The 17834-nt window shown below is 51.2% G+C and overlaps 6 protein-coding genes and 1 non-coding gene across 7 annotated transcripts; 4 read left to right on the top strand and 3 right to left on the bottom strand.

The window, feature by feature from the left end:
* Nucleotides 1-26: 26 nt before the first annotated feature.
* On the bottom strand, nt 27-1190 carry BDW70DRAFT_169407 (SDR family NAD(P)-dependent oxidoreductase; the record flags this gene model as incomplete). Its single annotated transcript, XM_073742673.1, has 4 exons — nt 27-267; nt 321-680; nt 732-1074; nt 1124-1190. The coding sequence occupies 4 exons, from the start codon at nt 1188-1190 to the stop codon at nt 195-197; spliced, it is 843 nt and encodes a 280-aa protein (XP_073594239.1). The 3' UTR covers nt 27-194.
* Nucleotides 1191-1615: 425 nt separating this feature from the next.
* BDW70DRAFT_139960 (uncharacterized protein) lies at nt 1616-2283 on the top strand. The gene has a single exon (XM_073737510.1). The coding sequence runs from the start codon at nt 1808-1810 to the stop codon at nt 2228-2230; it is 423 nt and encodes a 140-aa protein (XP_073594238.1). The 5' UTR covers nt 1616-1807; the 3' UTR covers nt 2231-2283.
* Nucleotides 2284-2554: 271 nt separating this feature from the next.
* BDW70DRAFT_t133 lies at nt 2555-2641 on the top strand. Its single transcript has one exon. It is a non-coding gene; the product is annotated as a tRNA-Tyr (tRNA).
* A 2057-nt stretch (nt 2642-4698) lies between these two features.
* Nucleotides 4699-6979, top strand: bxlB (putative beta-xylosidase; the record flags this gene model as incomplete). The annotated part of the gene is made up of 2 exons (XM_073739326.1): nt 4699-5479; nt 5526-6979. The coding sequence occupies 2 exons, from the start codon at nt 4699-4701 to the stop codon at nt 6977-6979; spliced, it is 2235 nt and encodes a 744-aa protein (XP_073594237.1).
* A 739-nt stretch (nt 6980-7718) lies between these two features.
* BDW70DRAFT_161716 (sugar porter family MFS transporter) lies at nt 7719-10064 on the top strand (the record flags this gene model as incomplete). Its single annotated transcript, XM_073741022.1, has 9 exons — nt 7719-7799; nt 7858-8002; nt 8221-8472; nt 8531-8958; nt 9016-9106; nt 9173-9478; nt 9551-9647; nt 9717-9843; nt 9906-10064. The coding sequence occupies 9 exons, from the start codon at nt 7719-7721 to the stop codon at nt 10062-10064; spliced, it is 1686 nt and encodes a 561-aa protein (XP_073594236.1).
* A 623-nt stretch (nt 10065-10687) lies between these two features.
* Nucleotides 10688-14700, bottom strand: pmcC (putative calcium transporting ATPase (Pmc1)). The gene is made up of 7 exons (XM_073737509.1): nt 13975-14700; nt 13463-13899; nt 13261-13409; nt 12353-13213; nt 11903-12303; nt 11713-11852; nt 10688-11651 (listed from the first exon to the last, which is right to left on the bottom strand). The coding sequence occupies exons 1-7, from the start codon at nt 14644-14646 to the stop codon at nt 11000-11002; spliced, it is 3312 nt and encodes a 1103-aa protein (XP_073594235.1). The 5' UTR covers nt 14647-14700; the 3' UTR covers nt 10688-10999.
* Nucleotides 14701-16330: 1630 nt separating this feature from the next.
* BDW70DRAFT_151686 (SDR family NAD(P)-dependent oxidoreductase) lies at nt 16331-17347 on the bottom strand (the record flags this gene model as incomplete). Its single annotated transcript, XM_073739325.1, has 3 exons — nt 16331-16752; nt 16830-17052; nt 17090-17347. The coding sequence occupies 3 exons, from the start codon at nt 17345-17347 to the stop codon at nt 16331-16333; spliced, it is 903 nt and encodes a 300-aa protein (XP_073594234.1).
* Nucleotides 17348-17834: the final 487 nt, after the last annotated feature.

Here is a 17834-nt window from a genome sequence, read left to right as displayed (position 1 = left end):
CTGGAAATGCCGGACCTGAATCTATAGTCAATTGCTGCACCGTTCTGTTCTGGACGGGTTTGGCTTTCTGTGCGGACGGCGGACTATAAGTGAATTCAACTGTATGATACGACCGAACCATAGCCAACTATGCAGCCTGCGCTTGGGATATAGTCCCTCCAGTCACTGACGAATACGGGTTACTTTGTTGGGCTTTAGAGCTTCACCTGCGCCATCCCTCCCCTCGTCAGATTCGCCCCCCCGTCCAGCTTCAGATCAATCCCGTTCCTAAGTACGGCCAAGTCAGCATCTCACCACCAATTCCAGGTAACGAAACTTACACATAATTCGCTCCCGGTCCAACCAAGAACAGGATTGCCGCGCCAATATCATCTGGCACACCCAATCGCTGTCGTGGGTTCGCCTTCTTCAGCTCCTTCTCTCCACCGAGGATCTCGATCAGACCGTTCGCCAGCTTTGACGGGAAGAAGCCGGGAGAGAGGCTGTTGGCCGTGATATTTCTTGGACCGAGTTCAACGGCGAGGTTGCGAGCCAGGTGGGTCGCCGCGGCTTTAGAGATGGAGTACATGATGGTCCCGTTGTCGCCGCCGTGGGAGACGACGGAACCGGCGACGGAGCTGACGATGACAATGCGGGCGGGGGACGAATGCGACCCGGCCGCTTCAAGAAGGGGAAGAAATCTGGATGGCCGTTAGCTTTGACCATGATGATCGGGTCCTGGGACAGCGTACAAGCGCACGAGGTTGAAGACACCGCGGACATTCAGGTCGACCACCTTCTTGCTCGCCCAGTCCGGGGACGTCTCGAATGGACCGCCCCATGTCGCCCCGGCATTGGCGACCAGGATATCGAGCTTTGGCTCGATGTTTTTCACCTTGTCGACCAGGGCCTGGATTTCGTCGGTCTCGGCGGCGCTTCCCGGGATGCCAATCGCCTTGCCCTGGATTCCGGGCAGAGCATTGAGCTGAGCGACCGCCTGCTCGACGCCGGGTGCTTTGCGCGCTGTTATAAAGACGGTTTTCGCGCCGGCTCTCAGAAACGTCGTTGCTATGTGCAGGCCGATACCGCGGGATCCTGGGCGGTTAGTATAGAAATGGGTGGAGACTTAATAAGATGAGCTCACCTCCAGTCACCAGGGCGACTTTGCCGGTGAGATTGAAGTAGTTTGGGAATCCTGGGAGGTCAGACATGATTGTAAGATATTTTCTGTTCTTTGACGTACAGCGGTGGGAAAAGATTGAGGCATTTTGAATATCTGAGACGGCACTGAGCCTCGGACCCTGTTATCCGACCCCGCAATCTGTCACTCTCAGAATGCTCACGATCGCCAATCGTTGTCCCTCGGCATGCACTTCTGGCGTATCTACTGCTCTCCGCATTAGATATACCCTGGCCGTGTACTTCCCCCCTTCTCTACCATTCTGTCCGGTTGCACTTCGGTACGGTCGCTGGAAGAGATGCCAGCATGCTGTTTCACCAGGACAACGTCACGCCTGCTGCCTGCCAGGTACAAACTCCGCTATCTCCGCCAACCCACCGCATATACTCAGCCTGTCGATATCCGATCACTTTACGTTAGTCAACACCAGTTATCGCCATCAGAATGACGGTTACAGAATTCTCCTGCCTCCATCTCAAGAACAGCCTCCCGCTGGGCCACTCTGACAATGCGGCCCTCAGCATCAAGCTTCGCGCGGGGGTAAAAGAACAAGCTAAATACTCCAATGCCAAAACTTCAGTCCTGTCCCAGATCGAGGACCCTAGCTACATCTACATCCTTGGAAAATGGGACTCGGTCGCTCAGCATATGGAGGAATGGGTCCCGTCCCAACGGAACCAGGAAATCATGGCTGGATTGAGTGAGGGCCTAGAGCTGGCATGGATTCAGCATGTCGTTCTTGCCAGTGACTCTGTCGATGAGAGGATCCCATATTCGGCGCCGGTCGTTGTGATCGAACGCTATGTTGTCGCTGCGGAAAACATAGACGGTTTTGATTCGACTTTTGCCGAGACTAAACACCATCTGAAGGGCTGTGAGCGGGGGAGAGGTATATCGGGTGGATGGTGCGTTGATGGAGACGGACAGTTCATTCTCTTCTCGGGATGGGAGGCCGTGGAAAAGCATTATTCTTTTGCGCAGAGTGAGGGGCTTAAAGAGTTTGGCCGTATCAGAGACTATGTTGGGAAAGCTGAGATAAAGCATGCGCAGTGGGAATTTACCCTGGATTAGGCTCACTGTTCGCTGTCATCTGGAAGCTTCAACAAGGTAAAGGGTCGTTCGCGAAAATATATAATTTTAGTGCCGAGGCCATCCGGTGAATAAGAATTATCCACTCGGACATGCCTCACTTGCTTAACTTCAATTCTGCACGACCAGGTGTCGGCGATCTTTGGCGGTTACAAGTGAATATACATCATAGGATCGCCGAGAGTGTAGTCGGATTATTTGTGTGGACTATTTGTGTTTGACTGTAGAAGAACCGAAGGTGAAAAAGTTATTGGGATTTTTGTTAGTGCTTATACATCAAAAAACTAAAGAGTAATTAACACAAAACCCCCGATGGTGTAGTTGGTTCATCACGTCTGACTGTAATGGAAACATTTAATCAGAAGGTCACCGGCTCGACTCCGGTTCGGGGGAAAAGTGTTAATTTTTTTTCTTTTTCTGCTTGGCCGTCTTATCTCTAGACCCTTATCATCGACAATTCTTTGTGCAGCAAGTGGAGCTTGGGCGGTGGGTGGCCGCTTGCGGAGGGATAGGATAACGCCTGAAATATGCTAGGAGGTGCCTAGTTTCATCTACTCGGTTAATTAGCCGCTTACTGCCTGGGCCGGATCCGCAACGGCCACCAATTGCGGTTCCCTTGCCGTTTGTTGCTGCCTCTTGCCGCATCCCGAAGTTAATTGTAGGGTTCATCGCAGTATGCTACACTATCAATTAGAACACTTTGAGGTGTGTAGTGTGTCATTGTCTGTTACTCGACTAGAAAAATAGACTAGATGCAGAGGACTCCGAAGGCGATAACAGTATAAAAAATATGGAAATTAGCTACATCATGCCTTGCTGAAAGGCCATCTCTTTAAATGACCCCAACTCGAGAGGTTCGATGCAAGCGCTTGGAACTCTGGGAATTATACAGGCAGACCTAGTCCAGTTGCTGAGAGAAACAAACCTTTGGCGATGGGCTAACGACCGTCCTCCAGATCGTCGTAATTGGTGTCCATTGTGGCTAAGCCTCACATACCAGTCGTCACAGAAGATATAGGAGACGGCCTTCTTGTCACCACTTGAGACTGGCATCAAGGCGGATCAGACCCGCCCCTTCTAGGAAAGGACAGGCCCCGGAATGTCCGAAGGGCTCGAGATGTTCCTGTCTCTGGCTTCTAGTACTTGATATACTTTGTCCTTAGAAAGAAATACATATAGTTGTTATTGGCAGTGTTAGATTCCCCATCAATAGAATATGACTGACCTTCGCTAGGCCCTTTTGATCTCGACTTGAGATTATTGACTGCACCATTATAAGTGTTCTCGAGGTCATTGTCAAACGTGCTTTGACAGTAGTGGTCTCCGGAGAAGAAGCAAAACTCGTTGGTACTCCAGGTACTTGCACAGCGTCAACGGCATTCCCAGCTGGAGTGCTAAGGATGCACAACCAGTCGGGTGTCATAAAGATGTACTTGTTGATGTCACCGTCAGTCTTGCTTCCAATACCAGTAATTTGTCTTCTGCGAGGACAGCACGAAGTAATGGCGGTGTTTGATAGTGTCCGTCCTTGACTAGGGGTTCTTGTTGCGGTGTCTTGTTACATTTAATGTTATCTTTCTCTGTTAACTACCTTATTTTGATAATTGCCCTTGCTGCACAGCACGTCTCTTGTTATACAGTATCTTCTGATAGAGCACTAGCCTGCCGCATGAGTCGTGACCTTGTACTGCAACGAGCTTGGCACCACAATAGAGTACAACTGTGGATGGGTCCATACCCTACCTCGACACTTGTCGAATTCCCGGATCGCTGGTAGCTGGTCTTGTATTCGTCCGCGCAGAGCAGTATTACAGAGTTAAACTCAAGTTATTAATGAATTGCTCCCAAGAAACTTTTGTCCATGACTCCATCCCAAAACCCCGGGCCGGGATATCTTATGAGTCTTAGAAATTTGCCAGCGTAACCGAACAATAATGATATATAGTCAAATATTGACTGTGCTACATCCAACACTCGATAGAGGTGCGAATACTGTAGTACGCCCAAGCCATGCTCATTGGAGGAATATCTATATTGCCCTGCAGATGATCAGCATTCCCGTATACCTTATGTCCTGCCGCGGTCCCTGTGGCTGCCCTTGGCCGCTATCTACTTAAACACTCAGTTAATAAAACCTCGGCCTGCTTATAGTGATATGAAGTAGCCGGAGTTTACCAAGAGCGGATCAAACAGTACATTCATTCTACTCCAACCCCACCTGCCCCTGGAGATCCGGCGGGGTATTAGCCTGATATCTTGCTTGACAAGGTTGGGTTCTCGTCATCAGCACGAATTGGAGTTCCTCTTTTTTAGTATAGCCTGTTTGTAGGTAGCTCGTTGACTATTCAGCCGATGTGACTGTAACCGAGGGTGCGGTGCATAAATACCCGCCACAGCCAGACATGTAGCAACTAGAGTAATCCTCACAAGGGAATCAGAAAGCCATAGCTATGGCCGTATTCAAATATTGGAACCTTGCCTTACTCTCTCTCTTCATCCCCGCCCTGTGTCAGTCCAATTACCCGGACTGCACAACGGGCCCTCTCTCTGAACTTGCCATATGCGACACCAGCCTATCCCCTCTCGAACGAGCAAAATCCCTTGTCTCTGCCCTGACACTCGAAGAAAAAATTAACAACACGGGACACGAAGCAGCTGGAAGCTCCCGTCTAGGCCTTCCTGCGTACAACTGGTGGAACGAAGCCCTGCACGGAGTCGCTGAAAAACACGGTGTGAGTTTCGAAGAGTCCGGTGACTTTAGCTACGCCACGTCCTTCCCAGCACCCATTGTGCTCGGCGCCGCGTTCAATGATGCGCTCATCAGGAGAGTTGCTGAGATAATCTCTACCGAGGCGCGGGCGTTTTCCAATTCCGACCACGCAGGGATCGATTACTGGACGCCGAATGTAAATCCATTTAAAGATCCAAGATGGGGTCGCGGGCAGGAAACACCCGGTGAAGACCCGCTGCACTGCTCGCGCTATGTCAAAGAGTTTGTGGGCGGCTTGCAGGGCGGCGATCCTGAGAAGCCGAAGGTCGTCGCTACTTGCAAGCATCTCGCGGCATATGACCTGGAAGAATGGGGCGGAATTAGCCGGTTCGAGTTCGACGCAAAGGTGTCCACTGTCGATCTTCTCGAGTACTATCTTCCGCCCTTCAAAACCTGCGCCGTTGACGCGAGCGTCGGCGCGTTCATGTGCAGTTATAATGCTCTCAATGGGGTTCCCGCGTGTGCAGATCCTCCAGACGGTACTGCGTGAGCACTGGGGATGGGAAGGTCCAGGGCACTGGGTGACCGGTGACTGTGGTGCTGTTGAGCGCATCCAGACGTACCACCACTACGTTGACAGCGGACCTGAAGCCGCGGCTGCGGCGCTGAATGCCGGTGTGGACCTGGACTGTGGGACCTGGCTTCCAGACTACCTGGGAGAGGCTGAGAGGCAGGGCTTGATCAGCAATGAGACGCTAGACACGGCGTTGACGAGACTGTATACGAGCCTCGTGCAGCTGGGGTACTTTGATCCGGCAGAGGGCCAACCGCTGCGGTCCCTGGGCTGGGATGATGTAGCGACGAGCGAGGCGGAGGAGCTCGCAAAGACTGTCGCGATCCAGGGCACCGTGCTGCTGAAGAATATAAACCGGACCCTTCCATTGAAGGCGAACGGTACACTGGCACTTGTTGGGCCGTTTATCAATTTCACCACCGAGCTGCAGAGCAACTACGCCGGGCCGGCCAAGCACATCCCGACCATGATCGAGGCAGCGGAGAGACTCGGCTACAACGTTCTCACCGCGCCAGGGACAGAGGTCAATTCGACAAGCACAGACGGGTTCGATGACGCCCTCGCAATCGCCGCAGAGGCTGACGCCGTGATCTTCTTTGGCGGGATCGACAACACCGTCGAGGAGGAGTCGCTTGATCGAACACGCATCGACTGGCCCGGTAACCAGGAAGAGCTCATTCTAGAACTTGCCGAGCTGGGAAGACCGCTGACGGTCGTGCAGTTCGGTGGCGGCCAGGTCGACGACTCGGCGCTGCTGGCATCTGCCAGCGTCGGTGCGATCGTCTGGGCCGGGTATCCCAGCCAGGCCGGTGGCACAGGGGTCTTTGATATCCTGACCGGCAAAGCAGCGCCCGCCGGTCGATTGCCGATTACGCAGTATCCCAAGAGCTATGTCGACGAGGTCCCGATGACAGATATGAACCTGCGGCCTGGAACAGATAATCCCGGCCGCACGTATAGATGGTACGGAGACGCGGTCCTGCCATTCGGGTTTGGACTGCACTATACGACATTCAATATCTCGTGGGCGAAGAAGACATTTGGGCCGTATGATGCTGCCACCCTTGCCGAGGGCAACAATCCCGACTCGAACATTGTCGATACATTCTCCCTCGCAGTCACCAATACGGGAGATGTCGCCTCTGATTATGTTGCGCTCGTTTTCGCCAGCGCCCCTGAGGTCGGGGCCCAGCCTGCTCCGATCAAGACGCTGATCGGGTACAGTAGGGCCAGTCTAGTCAAGCCTGGGGAGACAAGAAAAGTGGACGTTGAGGTTACCGTTGCGCCGCTGACGAGGGCGACTGAGGATGGCAGGGTGGTACTTCACCCGGGGAAGTATACAATGCTTGTGGATGTCAATGATGAGTACCCGACAGCTGAGTTTGAGATCAAGGGGGATGTGCAGGTGCTTGAAAAGTTTCCGTTGTCAGGTAACGACAGTGATTAGGACTGCATATCTGGAAGTTAAGCAATGTCTTGCTTCAATCTCAGTCGATTCAAGCCAGGAATTAGCCAGGAGAATGAAATGCTACAGACTTGAATAACCAACGAAGCCAAAGGAAAAAGATACATGCTCCAACACATGGGCCCCGGTCCAACTCCCACTGCAGCCATAAAGTAGACATCATTGCAAGAGAAAGAGGATACGTGAGTCTGCTTTCATCTCCTGCTGTACCTAGTCTCTAATTTCATGGACTTTATGATGTTTGTCACTTGCGCATCAGTCCACGAGCGAAACTGCCATTGAGAACTTAGAGTACAGAAAATTAAAGGAAGGCTCTGGAATATTCCGTTGCTTGAGGACCGCTGCCAAAATACCTTGGTGTCATGTCATTCAAAACACTGGGTTGGGCGATAGGGTTTCCCGAAGAGGGCTGGCATACCTACCATACCTTTCGGCCGCTCATCCGCCAAATCCTCGATCTGTTCCAAGTACAACTGCAGGCTAGTGGTACAAGTCGGCAGCGTCACTTCACGGTCGGATGAGCTCCGACAGCCAGTGCAAATCACACCTCCCCCGCATTATATTACCCCAAGGGGTGCCGATCTTCACCTGTTCGGCGCCGTCATCGTCGGACCACACCTCTCCTCGGGTCACGCCTCCCGGTGCAGAGGTCCGGCATATATAGCTCAGTTGGACTATCTTCCCGGTTTATGTCTCCGAAGAATCGACATACCTGGCCCCAATGAGTTCTGTCGTAGAGAGTCCGCCCAAGGCTGGCTTCGGCCTGGTGCTGCAGAACCCCTATCTATGTGGCGTGGCTTCGGTACGAACATAGCCTATACCCGATCAATGTCTCGAGACATCTATCTGACCTCGTGCAGTTCTCGACACTCGGTGGATTGCTTTTTGGCTATGACCAGGGAGTGATTAGTGGTGTCATTACCATGGAGTCCTTCGGGGCTCGGTTCCCTCACATCTTCACTGACAGTGGATTTAAAGGCTGGTTCGTGTCAACGCTCTTGCTGGGTGAGTAGCGGTTTATTTTATCTATTTATTTTCCTTTTTCTTTTTCTGTCTACTATATTATGTTATTTTGTTATTTTTATTCTTATTTTTTATTTTTATTTTTATTTTTATTTTTATTTTTATTTTTTTTTTTGTTTTTTGTTTTTTGTTTTTTTCTTTTTGGTTCAGTTTCATTTCATTCAGTTTCATTTTTTTTGTATAAAAGCTGACATTACCAGCCGCATGGTTTGGATCCCTTATCAATGGGCCAATTGCCGACAGGCTCGGGCGAAAAATGTCGATTAACCTGGCGGTCGTCATCTTCGTAGTAGGATCTGCGATCCAGTGCGCTGCAGTCAACGTCGGGATGCTCTTCGCTGGCAGAGCGGTAGCTGGCTTGGCTGTCGGCATGCTCACCATGGTCGTGCCGCTGTATATCTCTGAGGTATCCATTCCTGAGATCCGTGGTGGACTCGTGGTTGTTCAACAGCGTTAGTTTCGTTAACTTTTCCCAAGACCAGCGGGGAACCCTAAGCTGACTGCTCGTAGTCTCTGTCACCATCGGTATCCTGGTCAGTTACTGGATCGACTATGGCTCCAACTACATCGGCGGCGCTCGCTGCGCGCCGAAAGTCCCCTACGCTGGCAGTTCTTTTAATCCCTATACCGACGTCCCGGCAGATGGCTGTACAGGGCAGTCTGAGGCATCCTGGCGTCTGCCGCTCGCTGTACAGATCGCGCCTGCAATCATATTGGGTGCTGGAATGCTCTTCTTTCCCGACTCGCCTCGCTGGCTTTTGATGAGAGAGCGCGATGACGAGGCGCTCTCAGCGCTATCGAGACTGCGACGGCAGGCTCGCGATGCTCCTGTTCTGCGGAATGAGTACCTGGAGATTCGCGCGTCGATCATGCTTGAGAGCAGTTTCGAGCGCGAGAACTTTCCGAATCTTTCTGGTATCAGGCTTCATGCTACTCAGGTATGATCTACTGATGAGCATGGCAGGTGATGGTATAGTCCTGACCTATTTTCGCAGTATCTCTCCTTCCTCACAACCTGGGCGCGCTTCAGACGTTTAGCTATCGGCTGCTGCGTTATGTTCTTCCAGCAGTTCATGGGCTGCAATGGTATGTACTCATCCGGAATTTGCCTTGCTATCTAATTTTATCTAATTTATATCCTCACCTGGTCAGCCATAATCTACTATGCCCCAACCATCTTCGGCCAGCTCGGACTCGATGGCAACACGTCTTCGCTCCTTGCAACCGGGGTCTACGGGATCGTCAACTGCCTCAGCACTTTACCAGCCCTCTTCTTCATCGATAAGATCGGCCGCCGCGTGCTCCTAATGGCTGGCGCCACTGGCACTTGTATCTCCCTCGTTATTGCGGGAGCGATTGTCGGGGCGTATGGTGCCAGCCTTGTGGACCACAAGGCCGCTGGCTGGGCTGGGATTGCGTTTATTTATGTCTATGACGTGAACTTCTCTTACTCCTTTGGTAGGTCATCGAGACTTCTTTTGATGGCAGGTAGAACATTAAGAAAAAAACAACACTGACTACTACCGATAGCGCCCATCGGGTGGGTTCTCCCCTCTGAGATCTTCAACCTCTCTATCCGGTCAAAGGCCATATCCATCACGACCTCTGCGACGTGGATGTGCAACTTGTGAGTTTTTGCACTTTTTTGGAAAGAAAATTATCCCCTCTAGCTAGTCTCTGATACCTTTGTTTGCAGCATTATCGGGCTGGTCACACCAGACATGCTGGACTCGATCTCCTGGGGCACGTATATCTTCTTCGCGGCATTCTGCCTCCTCGCGCTCGCGTTCACTTTCTTTTTTATTCCCGAGACCCGTGGCAAGGTACGAGCATTCACTTGAGTCTATCCCTAGCTCTCATACACTTAGTTGACCGATCCATACAGACTCTTGAAGACATGGACCTCATCTTCGGCGACACTGCTGCGCATGAGGAGAAGACGCGCATCAAGCGCATCGAGGCGGAACTGCATGGGACAGGTCTTGATGAAGATGAGGCTCAGAAGCCTATGAAGCAGCACGCAGAGATTGTGGATGCTGTTTAATTGGCATTGCCAAATCAATTCATGTCAAATACTTGGTCTGGCAACTGCACTGCTTTTGGGCGTGGTACTCCTAGGGTTCATTCAGGATATAGTAGAGGGCGGCGCTAGAGGAGATGACTGAGATATAGGAATATCCTACCAAGGATAAATCCCGGGGGTTAGGTAAATTGAAGACAAGGCCCTCTATACGCCGATCAGCAAGATAGTGCTGCGTAACGCTGGAATAGTTCGTACTGCCTGTGTATGTGTATACATTGTCTATAGTTACGCAAGTATTGCAGATTTCTTACCCTCGGCTTCACCGCAGTGGCATGCCCTCTCAGTCACGGTTTCAAGTGTGTTTCTCTCCATCTTATCAGAAGTAACAGGTTCAAAAAGCACTGGGCACTCATCTTTCAGCTAGTTGTCTCCTTCACATCTCTTAATACGATATATCTCGGACCCGAGTCTCTGTGATCTGTATTTGGATTTCTGATGTGAAGTCACTAGACCAGTTCAACACCCACGAGCACACTAGACTACCCCAGATGGTAGAGAAATCACATAATGATTATTATATTCTAACAGGTTGCGGGGTTATCTCTAAATCAGCGATTACCAGCCAACAAGCTGCAGTAGTGGGCCGAAGTGGAAAGTTATTTAGAGTCAGTTAGATTACCTTAATAGGGGCTAGACTCCTGGAAGGTCTTTATTATTCTATGCAATAGCTAGAGCCATCACGGTATAACGTAAGTGCAATAGACTGTCTATTTCACGCTCAAGTACGCAGAAGCTATTTACCCGCCAAAGAGGGATCATGACAGGCAAGAGACACGACCCATGTAAACCCCCCTGGAATGGATACAGAAAGTGAGACCAGTAACCGGCAATAGATGATTTAGTCGGCCCAAAAAAGCTCCTATTGCGCTTCGTGGTCTGACTCTAACATTCAGGCTCTAATGTACCTGATCCGGTGGCGCCTCCTCATCGCTCACCCTCTCCTTCCCATTATGCAGCCTCGATGGCCGTACAGATCTCCGCATCCAGCGCAGTATCTTCTTATATCCTTTGGTCAAAGGGCTCCACAGGATCTTGCACATCCTGGCAAAGCCATAAATTAGAAGAGCAACGTACCGATCAGGCACGAGCTTGAGCAACGCCGCCCACGGAATGCAAACCACCGCAAATCCAAGACATATCCCCCACTGCCGCCCAGTCAGCCTGGTGACTCCAAACGCGGCTCCCCCGACAAAGATAATCAGTATCTGTCCCCCGACCATGAGGATATTGATGATGAAGAACCACATGTTGCGGTGTATGCCTTCAAAAATATTGAATCTGTTGTCGAGACGCCGGCAATTGAACTCATTGAAGATCTGCATCCACACAAATGTGTTGAAAATAATGGTATCCAGCTCGAGCATTTCCTGGTGAGAATCCCTGTCTAGGTCTAGGATGCTGTGGCCGCAGAAATACAGGACAAAGCAGAGGGCTAGTTTGTAGATGGACTGACCGAGGATCATCTTCCACATAGTGACGGTAAACAACGGCGCGTGACGGGGGGTTGGAGGCCGCTTGAGAATGTCGGCTGTGGGAGGATCGGTTGCACTGACTAGTCAGCATTTCACTCGCTGTCAGAATGGGCATGACATTGAACGGCATCGCATACAGGGCTAAAGCAGCAAAGGTGTCCATGATCAGATTCAGCCACAGCAGCTGCACCGCTCGAAACACACTCTCGTTTCGGCTGTTGTATATGGCCGTGACAACCGTTAGGAGAACGGCGGTGATATTGACAGTGATTTGGAACTGTCCGATCAGTATCTGGGCCAGCCTCACAAGGAAAGGGAAGAGCATACCTGGAGGAACTTGGCCACTGCATCGTTGACAGCCCGGCCCCAGGAAATGGCCGTGACGATAGACCGGAAGTTGTCATCGAGAAGGATGATCGAGCTGGCCTCTCTTGCCACGTCTGTTCCACTTAATCCCATTGAGAAACCGACATCAGCGGCCTTGAGAGCAGGTCCATCGTTCGTCCCGTCGCCAGTCACAGCGACAATCTCTCCAAGGCGCTTGAGATGCTTCACTAGCAGCTCTTTGTCGTTTGGCGACGACCGCGCCAGAACCTGCAGTCTCGGGACGACCTCGTCAAGCTGGTCTTTGTCTAGTTTCCTCAGCTCAGGCCCTTCCATCGCAATTCCGTTTTCAGTTTTGATGCCGCATGATTCGGCGATCGAAAGTGCAGTGTTGATGTTATCTCCTGCTCACTGTTACCATCTCGATCAGAGGAGGGATCTGATTCGATATACCTGTAACCATTTTGACCTGCACTCCTGCAGAATGACAATTCCCAATCGCCTCCACCACCTCTGGCCTCAGCGGGTCATGAATTCCGAATGCTCCAATCCATGTCATATCCTTCAATATCTCGCTGAAACTGGGGGTTCTCTTCATGCTCGGCGGCCACGTGGGAAAGTCCCGGTAGGCTATTCCTATTGTTCGAAGCGATGCTCGGGCATATGAATTGATCTTACCAGAGATCAAATGGCGATCACCGTCAGAGATCTGCGCTGGAAGCACATCATCCCCTGTTGGCCCTGGTTGCACTATTTGCACAGCTGCGTCAAGTAAGATCTCTGGCGCACCCTTGACAAGGCATCGGTATCCGGTCGGCAATTGGTACACGACAGCCATGGCCTTTCGAGACGAGTCAAAGGGGTAGACGTGCTTGACTTGATTGTCCGCCTGTATCCGGGACAAGTCCATGTCCAGGTGCTGGCTCGCAAGTTGCAGCAGCGCGATCTCGGTCTTATTACCTACAAACTCCCTTCCATTCGTATCTTTCTCTTCGAAAGCCGTTGTGTTCAAAGCCAGACTATGCACGAGTAACTTCTTCAACGCATCTGGAAACCGCTCCAGCATACCGGGCATGGTCATGGCCGGTGCCTCAGCAGGATCAGAAGGGAGCTTTCCGAATGATTCGCCCGCGCTGCAGAACCCGGCCACGACGGACATCTTGTTCTGGGTTAGGGTTCCTGTCTTGTCGGAGCAGATTACTGTCGCGTTACCCATCGTCTCACAGGCGCGCAGGAGTCGGACGAGGTTATTTTCTTTGAGCATCCGTGCCGTTGCGAATGCTAGTGCAAGGGTCACGGCGAGCGGGAGACCCTCTACATACTCAGTGTCAATGTTCATGGAAGAAAGAACGGGGACATACCTGGGATTGCGACTACGATGACAGTCACAGCAACGATCAGAATATCCATGAAGTGCTGGCCCTTGACCGCTGGTGTATCATTCTCATAGATCCCGGATAACTGCGCGATGAAACGGAAGAAGAGAACGAAGAATAGGAGCAAGGCCGAACTGATCAATACCATCAGCACAATGACCCACCAAATAGGTAGATGGCAGCATACCCCAGCCCAAACCATCCGATCCAGCCTGCCAGCCGCGCAAGCTTCACCTGCAATGGGGTCGGGTCCGTCTCAGTTGAGAGACTAACCATGATGCGTCCATACGTCGAGTGCGGTCCGACGCTCGTGACGAGATACGTCCCTAACCCTTCTAGTACTTTGCTTCCTGAGATGATAAACGGATCGATTTCCTTCCCTGCCGAGCCTGATCCGTCCCGAAGACGCTCCCAGGCCGTATACCCGCTCACCTTCTCAACTTGGTCAGATTCGCCAGTCGCTGTCGACTCGTCGCATTTAATGTCGTGGTTCACGATAATCACTCCGTCTGCCGGGGCAGCATCGCCCGGGTCGAGGTGCACGATATCGCCCACTGTCAGCTCGGTGATATGCACCTGCGTCGTCTTCCCATCGCGGATAGCCCTAACTAAGCGGTCGAGTTTCTACCGTGGTCTCTCATTAGACCATACCCTCTTGAATGAAAGCTACGAAAGACTGGAGCGGGAAGATATACGCACACGCTTGTTCAATTTGCCGAACTGCCTCTGCTTCTGCCAGTCGTTCCCTGCCGTTACAGCCACAACGATGGCAATCGCAACGCATACAGCAACGCCCTCAATCCAGTCAACCTGGGACTGGCCCGAGGCAGCTTCATAGATCCCCAGTGCGAGGGAAACGACCGCGGCGATAGTCAGCAGAATGATTATCTTATCGTTATATGCATCCCAGAGGAGCCGAATGAATTTCTTCTTCGGAGCAGAGGGCAAGGCGTTCGTGCCGAATACACGGGTTCGATCCGCGAACAGCGTGCTGCCCGGCTGAGACTGAGACTGCGATGGTGGGATTGTGGGATGAGAGCGTGAGGAGGTCGCCAGCCCTTTACTGGACCAAGCAGCCTGCCTGGCATTGTCAATGGAAACGATCTTCGACAGAACGGTCTCCGCTGTCGATAACCCATGCTCCAAATCAGTCTGCAAGCCATACTCTAGTCCCTGCAAACCGCCCAGGGCATAAAATGCGCCCAGCGATTTTGGGTTGAGCAGCTTGTTCAGCTGGCCGGGGGAGAAAGCAAATTTATTGTCGACCACGCGAAAATCCTTCTCGTACTGAGGATCTGGTGCGAGTACTTCTGCCCAGATTTCCGAAAGATCTTTCTCAACGGCTTCTGACATCGTTTCTGTGAATTCCATAAACTATTGATTATCATAAATGTGCGAAATTATATTTATACTGAGTACTGTGCCATCAGAACTCTCAGAACATTCATCATACGATGGGGTCACTCCATTTCAGCAGCAGACACTCATAAAGGACATTCAATCTGCCTTCTATGACAACCCATTGAGAACCCATCGTGGCTGTGTCCTCATCCAAAGCAAAATCACCTGATGACCCATGGATGGGGCGACAGCGGCAGGGAGCTTTGCCCGTCAATGACCGCATCCCCAGAGCCTGAAGACGGGTTTGAGTTGCCAAGACAGCAAATCAGCTACCAGTTATTGCTGTCAGGCTGTCATAGCCTGGTGTGAGCGTTTTCGTTCTGCGGGCGAGTGACGGAGTGGCGTTGGGTGTTTTTGGGTTGCCGTGCACTGCCTCTCTCGGCGTCCCAGGGTTCATTGGTCGGATACCGTTGTCATATAATCGGGCCCAGGCTGTTATTTGATGCATGAGACGGCTTTTTGATTTAATGTAAACTAGGTAAACTGTTAGATATGAATATGCTTGTGGAATTTAGTGCATAAGCACCGAGGGCCAAGGAGCCCCCAGGCCGGGAGACTGAGTTGTATTTATTATCGAAGATTGATTGATGTTGCAACCAAAGGCTCTCTAAAGCTGTAAAGAAAGTAGGGATGATCGTTAGAGCATAATATTATTAATGTGCTAACTAGGGGACTGACCTGATCGTCCTCCAATAAGCTCGTGATGGGCATCTTGCGGGAGCGGCGTTTAGGGCAGCTCTCACCAAGCTCCTCTGATAAGCAACACGATTTGTAGGCGCCCTCCATCTTGCATGTATACCATGGTCATACAAAACATATATCGTCGAGCTGAGTGTCCCCAGCTTAACGACCTGCCCTGCGACCCGCCTTAAGTTCGGGATAGAGCTGCTCGTCCTGGCTCTGGCGCTTATCCAGTCCTCTAACAGGCAACAATATCTTGCAGGGGGCGGTAGAAACCATGTGGCGACAATGTTCACCCTAAATACGGCAATATGAATAAGAGCAACTGCGATATTGAACAATATCCACTATGTATCTGGTAGTCCAATATGCTCCCTCCCACCAATGATTTATTCTAATAACAAGAGTCCTCTAATTTCGCCAGGGCTTACAAAGGAGCAGTATTAGGTAACTAATTCCGGCCTCGTGATATATGACCGTTGCTTAGACCTCAGTGAGAAGACTGGGCCGAGATAGGAAATGTAATTTTCAAGCCTACTAGAAGCTGCGACGAAGCTGAGTTGGCGAAATGCTGAAGACATGGCTCTGGGTCTCGAGAAACTCAGGAACGATATTTCTTACAAGCTCTCAAAGGCGGTTTAGTATGACTGCGTATAGTTCGTGTCGTTATGGGCGTCCACCCCTGCGTTGAAAAGACTGGCGTTACTTGTCCCTATGGTGTAAGAACAGCGACAGTTTAATCGATGTGGATATTATACTCGGCCAGACACGGGATCAGACTATATGCATGTTATGCGCTTAATCGCAGTGTCCGGGCCTGCTCTTGAGTTTCGTTAGCTGCACGCATGCAGGCCGAAAAAAAGACAACTCAAATACTTATAATTTTTTATGATGAGGATCTCTCAAGAGTGAGCTGAATACATATCATAAACTCCAAGGTCTACGGATCCATGACTGAACCTCCAGAACCGAATTATAACGTCTGCCCCCTAACCCTCTGATCCCCCAACGGCTCCCTAGCCCTAAGTCGTCCCCGGAAGGGTAGATTGAAGACACTCGCCATCGTCAAATGCACACTCTTGGGCACGACGCTGAAGACTAGACTTGTGAACATGGCGTTCCAACTACTGAACGACTCTCGCTTGCCCTTGCATAATGCCTTATACCCGACTTGTGCGACAGACTTGGGATCCTCGACCGCCCCCGACGCAGCCATCATGACTGTTTCCTGGGCGTGCGATCGCGTGACGAATTGCGTTTCCGCGGGGCCGGGAAGGAGTAGTGTGTTCACGATTCCGGGATAGGCACGGAGTTCCACAGAAAGGGCTTCAGAGAAGGCGCGGACAAAGTACTTGGTTGAGTGGTAGATGTTCTGGCCTGGACTGGAGATATACGCTGTACAACTAGTTAGTCTACCTCGAGCTTGTGCAGGGTCTAACGGAGTGATATAGTATGAGCGGAAGGAAACATACAGCCAACGCTCGAAATATGCATCATCCACCCAATGCCTCTCTTGATCATATCATTCCCAAACAAGTGCGCCAGCTGCACGAGCGAGATACAGTTCAGCGTCGTCATGCGCTCGACAAGCTCAACCGGTTGCTCGAATGGATCGCCCGCTGCACCCAGCGCTGCCCCATTAACGAGCACGTTCACAGTCAGCTGCTTCTCCTTTGTCACGATATCGTAAACCTTCTGCGCGGATCCCGCTTGATGCGCCTGTTATCAGGACCGTTCCGGTTGGGGCCTTGGAACGGGGAAAGATGAGTCGGAGGGGTAGGATAGTGGCCGCTATAGCGGCTGCGAGTTTGGCATCGAGGTAGGAGAATAAATAGGCCAGGCCAGATGCGGCGAGAATGTTAAAGGAGAGGAGGTCGACGTTGATATCATCGAGGACAAGGTACTTGGGTTTGAAAATTGAGGGGTTGGCATAATCGATTACGTGCGAGGGGTTTTCCGAGGGAGCTTTCGAGTTTCCTAATTTTGACATGTTGGAGTTACTGTCGGCAATATCTACCTAGGCAATATCTGTCTAGTAAACAGTCGTGGGTAGTTTCTTGGATCACATGAGAGTCGAGAAAGGAGGGTACACTGGATCTATTCAATCTACAGATCTCTGCAGTCCCATATGCGTCATCTTGATGTCAGCCCTAACACATCACCTTCTCACATCTCAGCCTATCAATCCATCGCTCAGTGAAGTAACCCGTGTATGGTGCTAGAAAGTGTCTGGTGCAAGATGACAATGATCTGTTCATTGACCGGCCCCGTCCTATACACGTATTCTAGTTCTGGTCTCACCATCCAGTGTATCAGGCAGGCTAAACCCGTATCTCACTGAGACAAAGGCTCAACCGTCAGATTATCCAACGTCCATTCAAATAGCAGCCTAATTGAGATGTCATTAAGACCACAAAAGGGTTTCGTACTAAATGCAGTTCATGATCTCTCTGATAATGGCTCCAGCTCCGTCTTGC

The sequence above is a fragment of the Aspergillus foveolatus genome (assembly GCF_047715535.1).
Source record: "Aspergillus foveolatus strain CBS 279.81 unplaced genomic scaffold BDW70scaffold_39, whole genome shotgun sequence".
In the NCBI taxonomy this organism is placed as follows: Eukaryota; Fungi; Ascomycota; class Eurotiomycetes; order Eurotiales; family Aspergillaceae; genus Aspergillus; species Aspergillus foveolatus.
The sequence above is the reverse complement of the archived record's forward strand: the minus strand, read 5'-3'. Positions and strand labels throughout refer to the sequence as shown.

What these genes read in the sequence shown, in the direction of transcription:
- BDW70DRAFT_139960 (XM_073737510.1), top strand. Translation starts at nt 1,808, where the DNA reads ATGGAGGAATGGGTCCCGTCCCAACGGAACCAGGAAATCATGGCTGGA.
- pmcC (XM_073737509.1), bottom strand. Translation starts at nt 14,646, where the DNA reads ATGGAATTCACAGAAACGATGTCAGAAGCCGTTGAGAAAGATCTTTCG. An exon ending in CATCGTAGTCGCAATCCCAG is followed by an intron (nt 13,214 to 13,260) that starts GTATGTCCCCGT and finishes CTGAGTATGTAG; the next exon opens with AGGGTCTCCCGCTCGCCGTG. An exon ending in CAGTGGCCAAGTTCCTCCAG is followed by an intron (nt 11,853 to 11,902) that starts GTATGCTCTTCC and finishes CTGATCGGACAG; the next exon opens with TTCCAAATCACTGTCAATAT.